Genomic DNA, 13,620 nt, shown 5'->3' with positions numbered 1-13,620 from the left:
AATCTATATAGAAAATTGTTACATTAGGAGCTATTAGAGTTCCTCTAATTCCTTTCTTACCACTGGCTCTGCCACCTAGGAAAGCAGATGTCTTCAAGGGCCACTTGCAAAACTACCATGGTAACAAATAGACCCGGATAGTGCTCCAACTGTGTTATAATAAGGTAATTTGGTCCTGTCTACATAGGCAAGAACAAACAGCGTTAAAACCATTTATAGAACTCCTTACAGCCCTGATTTTTACCGGGCCATAATCATGGTATAATGCAATCAGGAGACCATGTTACAACACAATTTGCTGACAGTAATTTTGCTAGTGTAGCTGGGCCATATAATATCAATAGCTACATTTCCCCCCTCATAATTCCCCCTCCCACTAAAGAAAACTTGGCAGCATGGAGAAAATCAATTAACACTCCTTACCCCACCCCCATTCCTCACTGCTGCTGCTTGTCCTGTGCTTTCAGAAGGTCAGTTGCTAGCTTTGAGATGTGCTTCCAGGCAAATTGGATATGGACAGACTCCACTGTGCGGGAACAAATGGCAAAACGTAGCACAAACTTCTCTCTCAGGTGACATGGAACCAGATGGATCTTCCTGGCATCATTTATGCTTTTAAGAAGTGCCTCATTCAGTTCATTGGAGCCCTGAAATAATTGTAAACCAATAAACATGAACTTTAAATGCCGGTTTGTTACCTCTTGGTCCCACCAACCAGCACTGTCTACCTAACTATACCAGCACTAGTCTGCACCCATTATTTCTTCCCATGACCCAAATTCATCAATCCTTTGCCACCCAAAGTTTGTGGGAATACAGTGGGTCATAGGATAATTTTTCAGTCATTTTGTGAATCATGGACCCCAAATGGTTGAGAAGCAGTGGTCTAGGGCATTTCTGATGCCAGACAACTTTTGGGGGAGCAGGGGTCATCAATATCTGCAACTTTATATACAAATGTTCATTATTTTAACTGCCTTTCTAGTATTTTAAGAGCTAATCAAAGACAATTAGGGAAAAGTTTTGCAATGAAATATTAATATTTGTGAACTAAATCCTTCAGCTTTTATTCAAGTACAACTCCCATTGAAGACATGTTTGAATAGAAAGATAGAAAGGACTGGGGTGGGTGAGGGGGTTAAGTCAAATTCATGCAAGGCTTAAAGTTAAGGAATGAATTTCGCTTATAGTAGCAGAAACGCTAAAAAAAAGTCTGCATTGTTAGAGAACTTGTTCCTCCATATAATACCTACTAGTGATGACCTGCAGCTTTGCCACCCAAGTTTATGGTTTTATAGGAAATATGAGTGGAGGCAGGAGAGTGTGTACATGGTGCTGATGATTTCATTATGATTTGTGAGAGTGGTGGATAAGGGGTATGTTGCAGCGAGGGCCTAGGTGTGTTTGGGGTATTTTGTGTCGAATGGATGTGGCAGTTGGGCCAAGTAATCCACCATCTGTGTAGTCTTCACACAATGAAATGCAAATTAGTTGTAGAGTAAGGGTGGTGACTGAGTTTTCTTTGACATCACAATGGTCTAGGACTCTTGGCATGGCATAGATACATTACATTGCATACTTTACAGTAGCTGTACACTGCACAGCTGTATTTTGTAAAGTCAAAATGGCTGAGAACTTAAAAGTTGGACAGTAAGAGACAATGTACTCCTGTCATGATTCATCCTGGTGATATTCTAAACATAAAGCCCTCAACCATGCTTGTAGCTGTTTCCATCATGTCAAATGACTCTGTAGACATTCTAGGCTTCAGAGTGACACAAAGACAGATGACAATGCTGGAATCTTATTATACAGATTAAGTTATCAGGCATTAGAGTTTTTTAGAAACATGAATAAATTAATTCTCCCCACTGTCAGGTAGGTTGTATCCCTTTTCCATAGATGGGGAAACTGAGGCAGAGAGGTTAAAATGACTTGCTGAAGGTCACAGAGGGAGTCTCCCATGCATGACTCATTAGATTATGCTTCCTTCCATTGCAGTGGCACCTTGAAATGCCTTCTGTACTCTCCATTGCTGAGTGGTAGGATTTTATTTTTGAGAGTGACCAGTGTGGTGCTAGTTCCAACTCCTAATGTTCCAAGCAGTGCTTTTGAGAGGCCTGAACCCCCACTTGGACTCAGCTAGAGTTGTATTAGTCATTCCCCCAGGTAAACATTTGAAAGGGCCATGTTTATCAGTTAAGGTTTGGGACTGAAACAGATTTTTCCAAAGAGAAATAAATTGTTTTAAATTAATCTTTTAAAAAAACATGCACAAACTATCCAAAGGGACCCATTCCTGCTTTTACTGTATTAGCACTGCAGGATAAGACCCAAAATGCATACTTTTCTAAGTCTTTTTTATTACGCCCTTTTAGGGGAATGTATCTAACTCTTATACCAGCAGGTTGGGAGTTACATCCTGAGCCTTGCGAACCATTTTGGAGTACTTTTTCAGGGTAGCCTTTGTTGACCTTGAGTGTTGACAGTTGTTTTGCACAGATACGTCTGAGGTTATGTAGCAACTCCTCAGTTGCTTCTGTCATACTGCCCGGTAAGTACTGTAGGTGAAACAGGTTTACACGGGAGGCATGGATTGCTGGTGTCAGAACAGTGCATCAAGCAATTCAGAAATGAAGCTTTCAGGGGCAGATTTGCAATAGCATCTAAAAAATTTAGGAACACAAGCCCAATATGACCTGTGATCCTAACTCCCTTAGGTGCTTTTGAAAATCTCCCCTTTAGAACACATGCTATTGCTCTTTCAGTACTATACACAGTGGCAAGCCTAACTAATCTTGCCCTTATGGAAAAAAAACATACTGAAGGTAATTGACAGTTTCCCTACTATCACAAGTGGGAAACGTCTTCTTCCACACACCCTTTTTGATCATGTTACAATAGAGATGGTCCCAAATCAAAATGATGTATGCAATTTACCCTGCACTTTGAGGAAGTCTGACGCCTGGCCCTTATCTCTGTAGAAAACCATGATGAAACTTGAACTATGCTCTCACTACTGTTCACAATGACAACAAACAACACACTGAATTTTGTGTTGGTGAGCTTTCTGTCCTGGGCACATCAGTTGTGACAGTGAAATATACATCTCTTTGTTCTGGATGATAATCCATCATAAAATCGATGATCCTTTCCCTCTATATTAAACATGTAGTTCAACAGCACAGCATTAGCATTTTGGTCTCCGTTATCTCATGTTAAGTTACTGCTCTCTGGAAAAATAGCTGTGCACATCTTTTTTCTCTTATATTCCCACAGAAGCACTTAGGGGTTGCTTTGACACTCTGGTGTCACATCAAATTGAAGTTAGTGAGGACTAGTCCCCTCCCAGAGCTTTGGGAGGCAAGTAGCCAGCACTGATCGAGCATGTCAGTTTTAATAAGACATTGTTCTTCCTGCCCCTCAGAGAAATGACCAACTTTTCTCATATTCATCTGCAGTCATGACAAGGGAACCAAAAATTAACCCATTGACACATTAGCCCCCAGATTTTTTCTTTGGCCTTTGGAGAGCGATCTACCATATGATATCTAGGCATTATTACTGCATCTGTTCAACAGTGTGAAAGGAAAAAATGCACAGATTAAAGAGTTTTAATTAAGCAAGACAATGAAAAAGTTTAATCAAAAATAAAAGGGGAAAAATTAACCTTTTCACTATCTCTAGATATTGCATCAAGTTTTCTTTCTAGGTATGCTGCACTATCACCCCAATCCCCCATTACAAGCAATACAGTAGAGCTGCAGGTACATTAGATTTAAAGGGGATTTTACTGGGAATTTGATAAACATAAAACTTGATTTTGAAAGAATGATTCAGAAAGTGAGTAAAGCCACAGAGACAAGGGTGGGCAGCGCTGCATACAAAAATTTGTGCAAAAGTGATAAAATCCCAAAAGGAGGAGGGCTTGAAGGCCTTGCTGCCTCCAGGTTGCTAAAGAATCTAGCATTGCTAGAGCCAAGCCTTTATTCTGAAAAGTGCCCAAGACATCCAGCATCTGCCCACTATTTCATAACTGTCCATTATGAGGGTCTTACACCTTCCTTTGAGGCATCAGAGACAGAAGACTGGACTTAAATGGACCATTGGTCTGATCAAATGTGACAATTCATGTGTTGCCATGCTCCATTTCACCAGGAATGCTCCTTGAAAGTACAGATAGAGCACTAACAGCTGTCACCGGACCTACAAAAATCTCTGTCTGCTTATTCCATGTGAGAAAATAGGTCTAAAAATATTCTTCATGTCAGCAATAACTTCCACAAGCCCTATGCCTCAAAACCTTCCATGGAGCTATTGAAAAACGTATTATTAGGAAGAAAAAAATATTCAGAACTGTTAACAGGCCTTTGCTAATCAGAAAAACTCCACAATACATGTTGCATCTGTTCTACCAGCAGGGGATCCTTTTTTATTGACAGCACAGGCACAAAAGAAACTACTTTACTACCCTAGCTCAGTCCAGCCTTTACTGAAACCCTCATTGTTAGGCATTCATCTTGATTCCTCAACCAGTTGCATCAAACCCCAGGTAACTGGGACAATTGAACAACCAAGAAAGGAATGTCTGAAAAATAACATCATGTCATCAAAAGAAGCTGGATTTGCTTGTTAGTATTAAGAAAAGTTAAAAGCACACTTAGGTGCTTAACAAGGAATCTCTGTGTTGTTCATATTCAGTGTTCCAGTTCAGCTCATTAAGGTGCCAGCTCCAGCTCCATAATTAGTTAACACTGAATTGAGTTTTGCACTTGAAACAGGGATTCAGCCTTTTTTATGACGTATGAAGAATACTGTGTACCCTCCCCAGTGTACAGCATTTACTTTGTACAGCAGATGTACAGCATTTACACTGAGTACAGAATGAATTTTGAGTGTTTATAAGTAAATCTGTTAATTGGTTTATAAATAATAATTTAAATTAGGCCCTTTAAGAAACTTAGCACTCAGTCAGACTTTTTTTGTTCTGAACGATATTAACAGAACAATGCAGACTCTTTAAACTTTACATATAGTTAAAATTCACTGTGCATAGACTACATTTGGATAAATTAGGTTGTAATTATGCTAAGTTATTAACAATAGTTGTAGCTAATTATATAGGGTACAAACAGATTCTGGTCAACAGCTCTGGTTACTCTGATGTCAGAGTTAACAGCAAATCATCTGCCTTCCTCCACATCTAATTTCCATGCTACAATTCCATTGGTATTAATGAGTCAGTGGTATGAGAGAGATGGGACTCATGCAGCAAGAGTTCTCATTGGTAGATAAATTGTCCCCAGCTGTCCTTGCCCCTTAAAGGTTTCAGGGCTCCATGCTGGCTTAGAATATCTGTGCTTGAAAGGCTGCCCAAGGCACTGCTGTCTCCACTCCACTGTGCACTAGCACTGAGGTAGCACTGTCTCCCTAACACAGCCCCCTTCCCTACCCCAGAACCCCTGCTTCCCTCTGCTCTACCTCCTCACATTCTCCTCCTGTTCTCCTAACAGCCTCACTTACTTCCATGTCATGGCCACTTCTTCCTCTTCTTGGCTCTCCACAGTACTGCTTTATGATGTCTGGAGAGTGAACTATGTGTGAGGGGGAGAGGGAAACAGACATGCACATGGCCCTGGGGAAATTATGGCTGTATGTGGGGATGAGGGTTACATTAGAGAGACTGGTGCTATGCAAACAGGTGGGCCTGTGGTGGGACATAAGGTGTGGGGAAGGAGACCAGTCCCTGAGAGATGTCTCTGATTTAATGGACTGCCCCTGTAGTACTGCTATGGTACTCAGAGGAGCCAAAAGAGAAGGGCCACTGGGAGTCTGTCAAGTGTGGATGTCTTGACACTAGCTCCCCAGCCTAGGCCTCTGCCTGTGCACAGCTCTATTCTCCTCAACACAGGACTCCCTTGCCTATTCCCACCTATGTCTCATGCATGTCTCCCTGGTTTTTTCCCCTCTACCCTTGACATTGCCAATGGATCCTCCTGTATCCCCTATATTCTCACATTCACACCCTGAAACTTTCCCCTACTCCAAACACCACCAGAGAACCCTCTTCTCTCAGTAATATTCCTCTATGCTGTCACCCACATCTTGTCCCAATGTGGTCCAGTCTGCTTCCAGGATTTTATAGATAGTATTCACTTTTTCTTTCAATTATAATAATAGAATTCTGCTTTCATATTCTGGAATGTTATTTGCCAAGTTAAATTATATATTGTAAAGGTTTTAAAAAATATATCCTGTATCCTGAATAACTAAGACAATTGCAAATTAAGGGCCAAGTTCACCAATCTATCTCGACTCATATGTGCCAATCTGGTGATGCAAGGCAACTATAAGCCTAATTTACAGTTCAATGCACACTGGTTGCTTTGTACTGCTCCAGAGTTACCCAGCATACTAGTAAATCTGGCTCTAAAAGTAAAAAAAACAAAAATATTGTTGATGGTTCTCAGCTTCAAATTATAAGAAATAACATATGGTAACTTTCTTGGGTTTCTGGTTTAGTGTTCATGACTGACATTTTAATAATTAAAAACACCCCACACTAAAAGAAGCTCCCAGAATACTCCTGCCCTCCACATATTAAGATGGCACTAAGGTTAACAGTACATTCAATAATTTAAGATTAAAACAAAACACAACACATTACAGGGATGTTGTAATTCTCCCCAAAACAAGTATTATAAATTCACAGTTAAGCTTAAACTGAAAAGAAATCCTATCATATTCAGGTATGGGAAACCACAGTTTTGGCACCCAAACAATCTTAACAAGGCTCTATAATGACACTCTGAACAAACATGGGTTTTAAAAAACAGTTTAATCTAAATCCTAAAATGCTTTAATCATATGGCTATTGCATAGTGTCAATACAGGGCAGTGTTATGGTTGTTCGGGTGCCTTTTAACTGTGCATTTCCATACCATAACATGCTAGGATTTCTTTAAATTTAATCTTATGCTAAAAAAGAGAATCTGGCTCAAGATTGCTTCTTTGATTTTCTTTGGTTTATGTAGAGTGTGTATCAAGAGTTTTCTACAATTTAAAATAAATAAATAAATGTTAGCTATAACAATATTTAATCCAGTGCAATATATTCTATCAATACCTTCAAAAAACAAGAGGGAACATTAGAAGCCATTGCTATTTTACCTTTAGTCGGAAGCACACCAGTCCCAGTGTGACCTCAGCACAGATCTCAAATCGTTTATCCTGAAGTACCAAGTTTTCAAATTCATGTGACAGTTTTACATGCTAGAGAGAGAAAGAAAGCAAAGTCTATATTGTATCAATCAGATTAATCAAAAGATAACATTTGCCAATCTGTTTACACATTCTGCCCCTCAACCCTTTACAAAAACTTCTAGAAGCCACATGCTAACACTCTGTCTATTCATATTAATTTACATCTTGTTCATAACTTTTAGAGACTTTATAGGTCAGAGATCTTCCTACGTGTCTGGCACTTCTGGCCCACTGTATCTATTAAGACATTTCTAATGTGCTTGTCACAGTAGTATCTAGACACCATTGTAAAAGATCATCCCAATTTATGGTGTCATATTAATAATAAATAATAGTGATTCCAAGTAACAACTTTTTCTTTTATCCTGAACTAAAATGGGATTGAAATGCTCCCTCACCCCCAGTGCTGCCAAGTACAGTGTGTGTGTGTGTGTGTGTAGAAGTTGCAGTTTATTTTAGAAATCAGACATATCAAGAAAAATACCAGTATGTAGATCAGTAATGATCTGGGAAGTCTTAACATCCAAGCAATGTCTTAACATTAAGTTCCCCCCAAATTACACACACACATACACTTCAAAAATTTGTATTAAGGTTGCAAACTGAAAACACACAGAATTCAGGAAATGACAAAATGAAGGTTCTTAGCGCAACACCTTCGCTGATATTATGCATGCTCTAAGTATATATTTAGCAGCCTAAGGAGCAGAGGTTAAATAAGGGGTAGTATGTGGGAGCATAGCTCCCTGTTGGCCTTCCCAGTTCATCTTTCAAGTGAGGAATCATTAGGTATGGGAATCTGAAAGAAGAGGAGAAGTGGTCAGAACCTCATTAGGGAGTTATATGTACTCCTAGTTTTTCTGCCAGTAGATGGAGCAGCAGCAGCATTTGACAGAAAAAGAATAGGTGTCCTGGTTCTGCCTGTTCTACTCAGAGTGGTTCCCTCACCCAATTCCCCCTTCCATCCCACTGTAATCAATGGACCTACAGGTGCTCAGCACCTTTGAAAATCAAACCATTGGAGTTACAATTTTTTTGCACACCATGACTACTCCTCACTGAGAATGGTTAGGCACATGTGGAGGAACGGGTTTCGAACTGCCATAATTTTTTTTTTAAGTATCATTCCACAAAATAATCATGTGTATTTTTGTCTTCCACACTTTGTTTTTCAAAGTTCAAGGAAAATATCAAACAAAAATATTGCTTTGGGCTGAAGTTAAACGTAGAATGTGTCAGCTTATAAGGAGATTTTCCAAAAGTCATGAACCAGTAAAAACAGAAATGACAGTGAAAGACATCTTGCAATCTTAATTATAGCTTTCTGATGTTTGTTTCTTAAAATAGAAAAACCTTGTCTAATTTAGAACTTTCAGATTATGCACACTGATAGCTTATGGAATCAGCTGTTCTTATTGCTGTTACCACTTCCTCCCCACTGTTTATTACATTCATTTGTTCCATCTTGGCTTAAATTAGACTGGATGCTGTTCTGGCCAGGAATCAAGTCTTGTAAAACAGTAAGACCTCAATCTTGTCTGAGGCATATGGATACAACCAAATATAAACAATACTGGGTTCATGACTGTGAAAGATACAAGTAATATATAAATATATGTACATTATATCTTGTTACAGAATGTAACATACATTCTGTACCCTGATATAACCATATATTCTATGTCTGTAGCCCAAATTACACTCCATAAAACCCATGGAATAGGGTGTACATCAGGGCACATGGGCCCTGTACATGTATACTATACAAAATCCTCTTGACTTTAATGGGGACAGAAATTCACCTGTTCTGTGTTGTATGCGCTTTAGTTAGGTGTGATATAATTAAACGTAGTGGGCAAAATCTTGAAACCTTTACTTTTTTACTCAGTCCTTGGACAAAGTTGTCACTGAACATAATAGGCATTTTGTCTAAGTAAGAACTGAATAAAAACTTAGTAAAGTGTTCTGGATTTAGCTCATTGTAAGTAGTTTGTACAGAAAACCCTAAATAGTTATTATTACATTTTTCTGGATGACATCTCTGTCCAGTTTTGCACTAAAGTGTTTGCTAGACAATAAAAATAAAATCTCTTAAAGAAAATAAGCACAAAGCAAAAAAAAAAAAAAAAAAAAGGTTGAAGTTGGATGCTATGGAAGTACAGGTAATAAGAAAAGTTGCAGTACAATTGTGTTTAGCTGAGGGAGAACTTTAATAACAGCAGTAATCAGTAAAGACGTTGGGGGGCGCCAAGTGCTTTGGGTTTTACACAACGGAAAAGGAGAGACTACAGTTTATTTATTTCCCAAAAGTTTCAGCATGCTATACAATTAAGTTAATCACAGCTGCCAAAGGCCGGCATTGCTGAACCAGGAAGAATTGCTCATGATTACTTTCACAAAGACCGCTGCAGTGCTAATAATCCATACTGCAGTAAATACAAAACAGTTGAACATTATTGAGATTTGAAGCTTAAAATCCACAAGACCAAAGGGATTTTGGAGTGTAGGCCTCTCTCTCCATTTGCAATTCAAGCTGTTGTACCTAGGTACTGCAGCAGAATTAAGATAGTTCACAACAGGATACCAGGATTTAGAGATCTCAATCCTATGAGCAATATATGAAAATTGTGAGAATGAAGCCCTGCCTGCTGAACTGAGGGCACACTCACCAGGGAGGAGCAACAGAGAGTCCTGTGGCACCTTTAAGACTAACAGATGTATTGGAGCATAAGCTTTCGTGGGTGAATACCCACTTCGTCAGACGCATGGGAGGGAAGATCACATACTGTTCTTAGATTCCTGCTATGTTGAGATACAAATGGAGTAGTTATTGAAGGAGAGAAATGCCTTACCTCCAAATTTCTTCCATTTTGAAGCCATAGTCCTACCATGCTCCTAATATTATTTTAATGTTTAAAATTTGATTTCATTTTTTAAATACAAAAAACCCTGTAGTTGTTACTGTTTATGGTCCTGTCCTTCCACTGAGATTGTACAGTTCCTTTAGAGCATAGGTTCTCAGACTGTGGTGCATGGGCCACATAATGGTGATCTGAAGAGCCCTTGCTGCTAGCTGGCTGGCCTGCCTCTTGATACAGGTTGTCTTTTTATTTCACACTGCTAAATTTCATTAAAAGCAGCTAAAAGTATTTTCCTAACATATTCCAGCTAAGCAACTGCTGTCCTTACCAGGGATATGGAAGTGGCATGTTCTGGGACTGCAAAATAAAAATAAAAATGGGGACTGGTCCATGTGATTGTGAATGGGAGAAGAGGTCGTCTGTGTCATTGTGAATGGTGAAGGGAGACAGTTTATGAGATCATGAATGGGAGAGAGGTAGGCTCACGAGGCACTCTCTTTATTAAGATTTTGTCCACAAAGTTTAAAATTTGCAAACACCTGCTGTAAAGGCATTTGAACACTGTATGTTAGTTTCATCTGCAAATCCTTCAAAAGCTGATATGATTTAGTAATGCTTGTGTACACACAAACTTACATAGCATCTCTTGTATGCATGTTCATCTCTTCCTAGCCTCCTGCAATTTTCTCCTCTCAGTCTTCTCTGAATCTCATCTTGCAGCCTTCCCAGGCCATCCAGAATATTACTACCAAAATCACCCTTCTCTCCTGTCATTTGGACCAGGTCACTTCCCACTTCAGATACCATCACTAGTATTGTCTTCATGTTCAAATTCTATACAATTCTGCCCCCTCTTTTGTCTGTGCTTTTCACAAGCTGCAGCTTGTCTACTGCTGCTTCCCCCATTCTCAGCTTGAGGCCACCTTCTTCAGTCTCCCCTCTATGCTTGCAACAGTCTCCCTTTTGTCCCCCAAACAACAACCCTCTTTTTCATTAAAATCCCTCCTTAAACACGCACACACTCCTGTGAAGCCTTTCAATGAAAATTCATTTAATTAAAACAAACAAACAAAAAGGCACTACAAGATTACATCTTCACCAGTCATCTGGGGTGTGATTTTGGCTATGGGTCCATACATAAACCAGAAGCGCTGGAACCATGCAGGGAATAATTTCCCAGGCTGGTTTATGAAGCACCATCTTTCAAGCTCTGGTGTAATGGGTGTGCTGGGGCAGGGCTGAAGACAACAAGAGGTGGGGCGCATAGCACTACAGAGTGTTTCATGGTGGTGCAGCTGCTCACAGGTAGCTCAGGTTGAGCTGCCTGACTTTGGCAGCCCTCCAAAGGCTGAGTGGACCCTGCAGCAGTCTGGAATCAAGAGGACCCAAAAGGTGTCTTACCCACTATCCCCTCCTGCCCTGATATACTCCCCTTTTTCTGGGCTGTGAGGTTTGCATGCACCTTTGTGAAGGGAAGCACTCAATCACACCCCAATTCAGTATCTGTCCTGGTTGTCCAATTTCAGTTGTAAATTTTTGGAGCAAGGACTGTTTTTTCCTCTGAACTGGAATTTGGGCAGGATACCAAGGTTAAACCCTTAATTTTGTGGGGAAAAAATGCCACAAGATCGTTAACAAATGGTTTTATCACTCATGCAAAAGATGGCATTTCCAAAAAGCACGGTGACCCATAAGAGCATGCTTGAGCAAGGGTTCAGTACTGGGAAGAGTGCCATCTACTAAATCACCAATAGCACTTTACATAGCACATGAGGTTTCCCTCTGAGTTCTCACATCTAATTACTGACCCAGCCCAAGCCTGCTTAGCTTATGAAAATCGGACTGGAAAGATCACCACCTGAGGTGGTATAGCTGCAGACAGAGAAGAGCAATGTACTCTCTATGCCCTTCCAGCTGGTCCGTAAGCTCTGCTGCTAGTTTTAAGCAGAATTCAGTCCCCTATCATTGGTGAAGAACAGAAGAACTGTTTATTGTAAAAAGTATGTTCAGTCCAATTTCTTTTGAAGCTATTGGGGATGTATTTGAACAAATGAATCAGAACATCCAGGGGATCACAGGTAAAAAATGACTTTTAAAAATATACCTATGGAACAGATATTACAGACAGGACAGAAAGCTAAGTTTCTCTGCTGGCTCATGACCACTTTACATGACTTACAGCAACACAGCACTAGCTTACTCTCAAGTGGTTTAAAAATGGACACATTTCTGCTTTGAGTCTCACATTTCAATTGATTACAGGGCAATCCTGAGTGCTCTTATTCATTCTCCTGTGCTATTTGCTGTTGCCCTCCTGATGTCCTCTCCACATCTTGGAATTTACTTCCAAAACACACAAATTTTCTCCCCAAAAAATTCTTGGCAGTGATTTCCTCCTCACCCCAATACACAGTCTTTAAACTCTTTACATTGCAGTGTGTTGATATTCCATTTTGTAAATGATGAGGAGTATAAACTGAAAGGTTTTAGAAGCAAAACATGATGCTATAATTAAACCAAAGTCACCCATGCTCCTATCCCAGGAATATTTTGTTCCTTAGCTGCCTATCTCAAAACAAGCACGTGCCAGATTGCAGTGGTTATCCATTCAATCAGATACAGACTTTGAAAGCCGCAAACACAGCAACCATCTTTAACTTCTAAAAAAAATACTTTTTTTTCGTAAAAAATAAAACTGTTTGGAACTATGGGGAGATGGAAGGCAGAAAAAAAGATCTGGATGTGAACAGCCAGTATCAGGTATATTTTAAGACCAATATTTTTTTTTCAAAAGAGACATCTCATCTCTTCTAATCACAGCACTAAAAATGGTAGATTATGGCATTTTCCCCTGCTACAACTTGTCAGAAGTTGTCATCTCTCAAAATTCCAAACTTTTGGGCTAAATCCCGGCTGCACAAGTGGAATCAGAGTAAAAGCGCTTTTCCTGTGGGCAGGAGCGCCGTCAGCTTTTTTGCCGCCCTAGGCGGCGGAAGGTCCCACCCCCGAAATACCGCCCCCGACAGAGGCGGCGGAAGGTCCCGCTCCCAAAATACCACCGACGACCGGGGCGGCCGAACATCCGGTCGCCGCCCTCCAAATGTTAGCACCCTAGGCGACCACCTAGGTCGCCTAATGGGTTGCGCCGGCCCTGCCTGTGGGCACTGGATGAAATTTGCTGAAGTGCCTAAGTGTCTTAGGAATTAGCAAGGTGGCTTTTGTAGTAGCAGGGACGAAATGGGATCCTACTCCCCAAACCTACAAGTAAGGCCTCCATGCTTTGGATTCCCTTTGGCCTCTTCACTGATTGCTCACCAGTGCAGCAGAAACACAGCATTCCCACTGTATTTGAGGCCTGGAATGTCCACACAGAGTATGTCTACCCTGCAAAGAAAATCCCATGGCACTGACTCTCAGAGCCCAGATCAACTGCCTCTGGCTCATGGGGCTCAGGCAGCAGGGCTAAAAATAGCAACATACACATTCCCACTCAGGC

The 13,620-nt window shown here is 40.4% G+C and overlaps 1 protein-coding gene across 1 annotated transcript in view; it reads right to left on the bottom strand.

The window, feature by feature from the left end:
* Positions 1-437: 437 nt before the first annotated feature.
* The window catches only part of DDC (dopa decarboxylase), a 77,637-nt gene continuing 64,454 nt past the window's right edge, over positions 438-13,620 (bottom strand). The window contains exons 12-13 of the mRNA XM_065397715.1: positions 7,171-7,272; positions 438-647 (exon numbers count right to left, since the gene is read on the bottom strand). Of these exons, the coding sequence (XP_065253787.1) occupies positions 438-647; positions 7,171-7,272 (312 nt within the window). The remainder of the gene's footprint in view (positions 648-7,170; positions 7,273-13,620) is intronic.

The sequence above is a fragment of the Emys orbicularis genome, chromosome 2 (assembly GCF_028017835.1).
Source record: "Emys orbicularis isolate rEmyOrb1 chromosome 2, rEmyOrb1.hap1, whole genome shotgun sequence".
In the NCBI taxonomy this organism is placed as follows: Eukaryota; Metazoa; Chordata; order Testudines; family Emydidae; genus Emys; species Emys orbicularis.
Note: the sequence above shows the minus strand (reverse complement) of the source record. Positions and strands in the feature narration are given on the sequence as shown.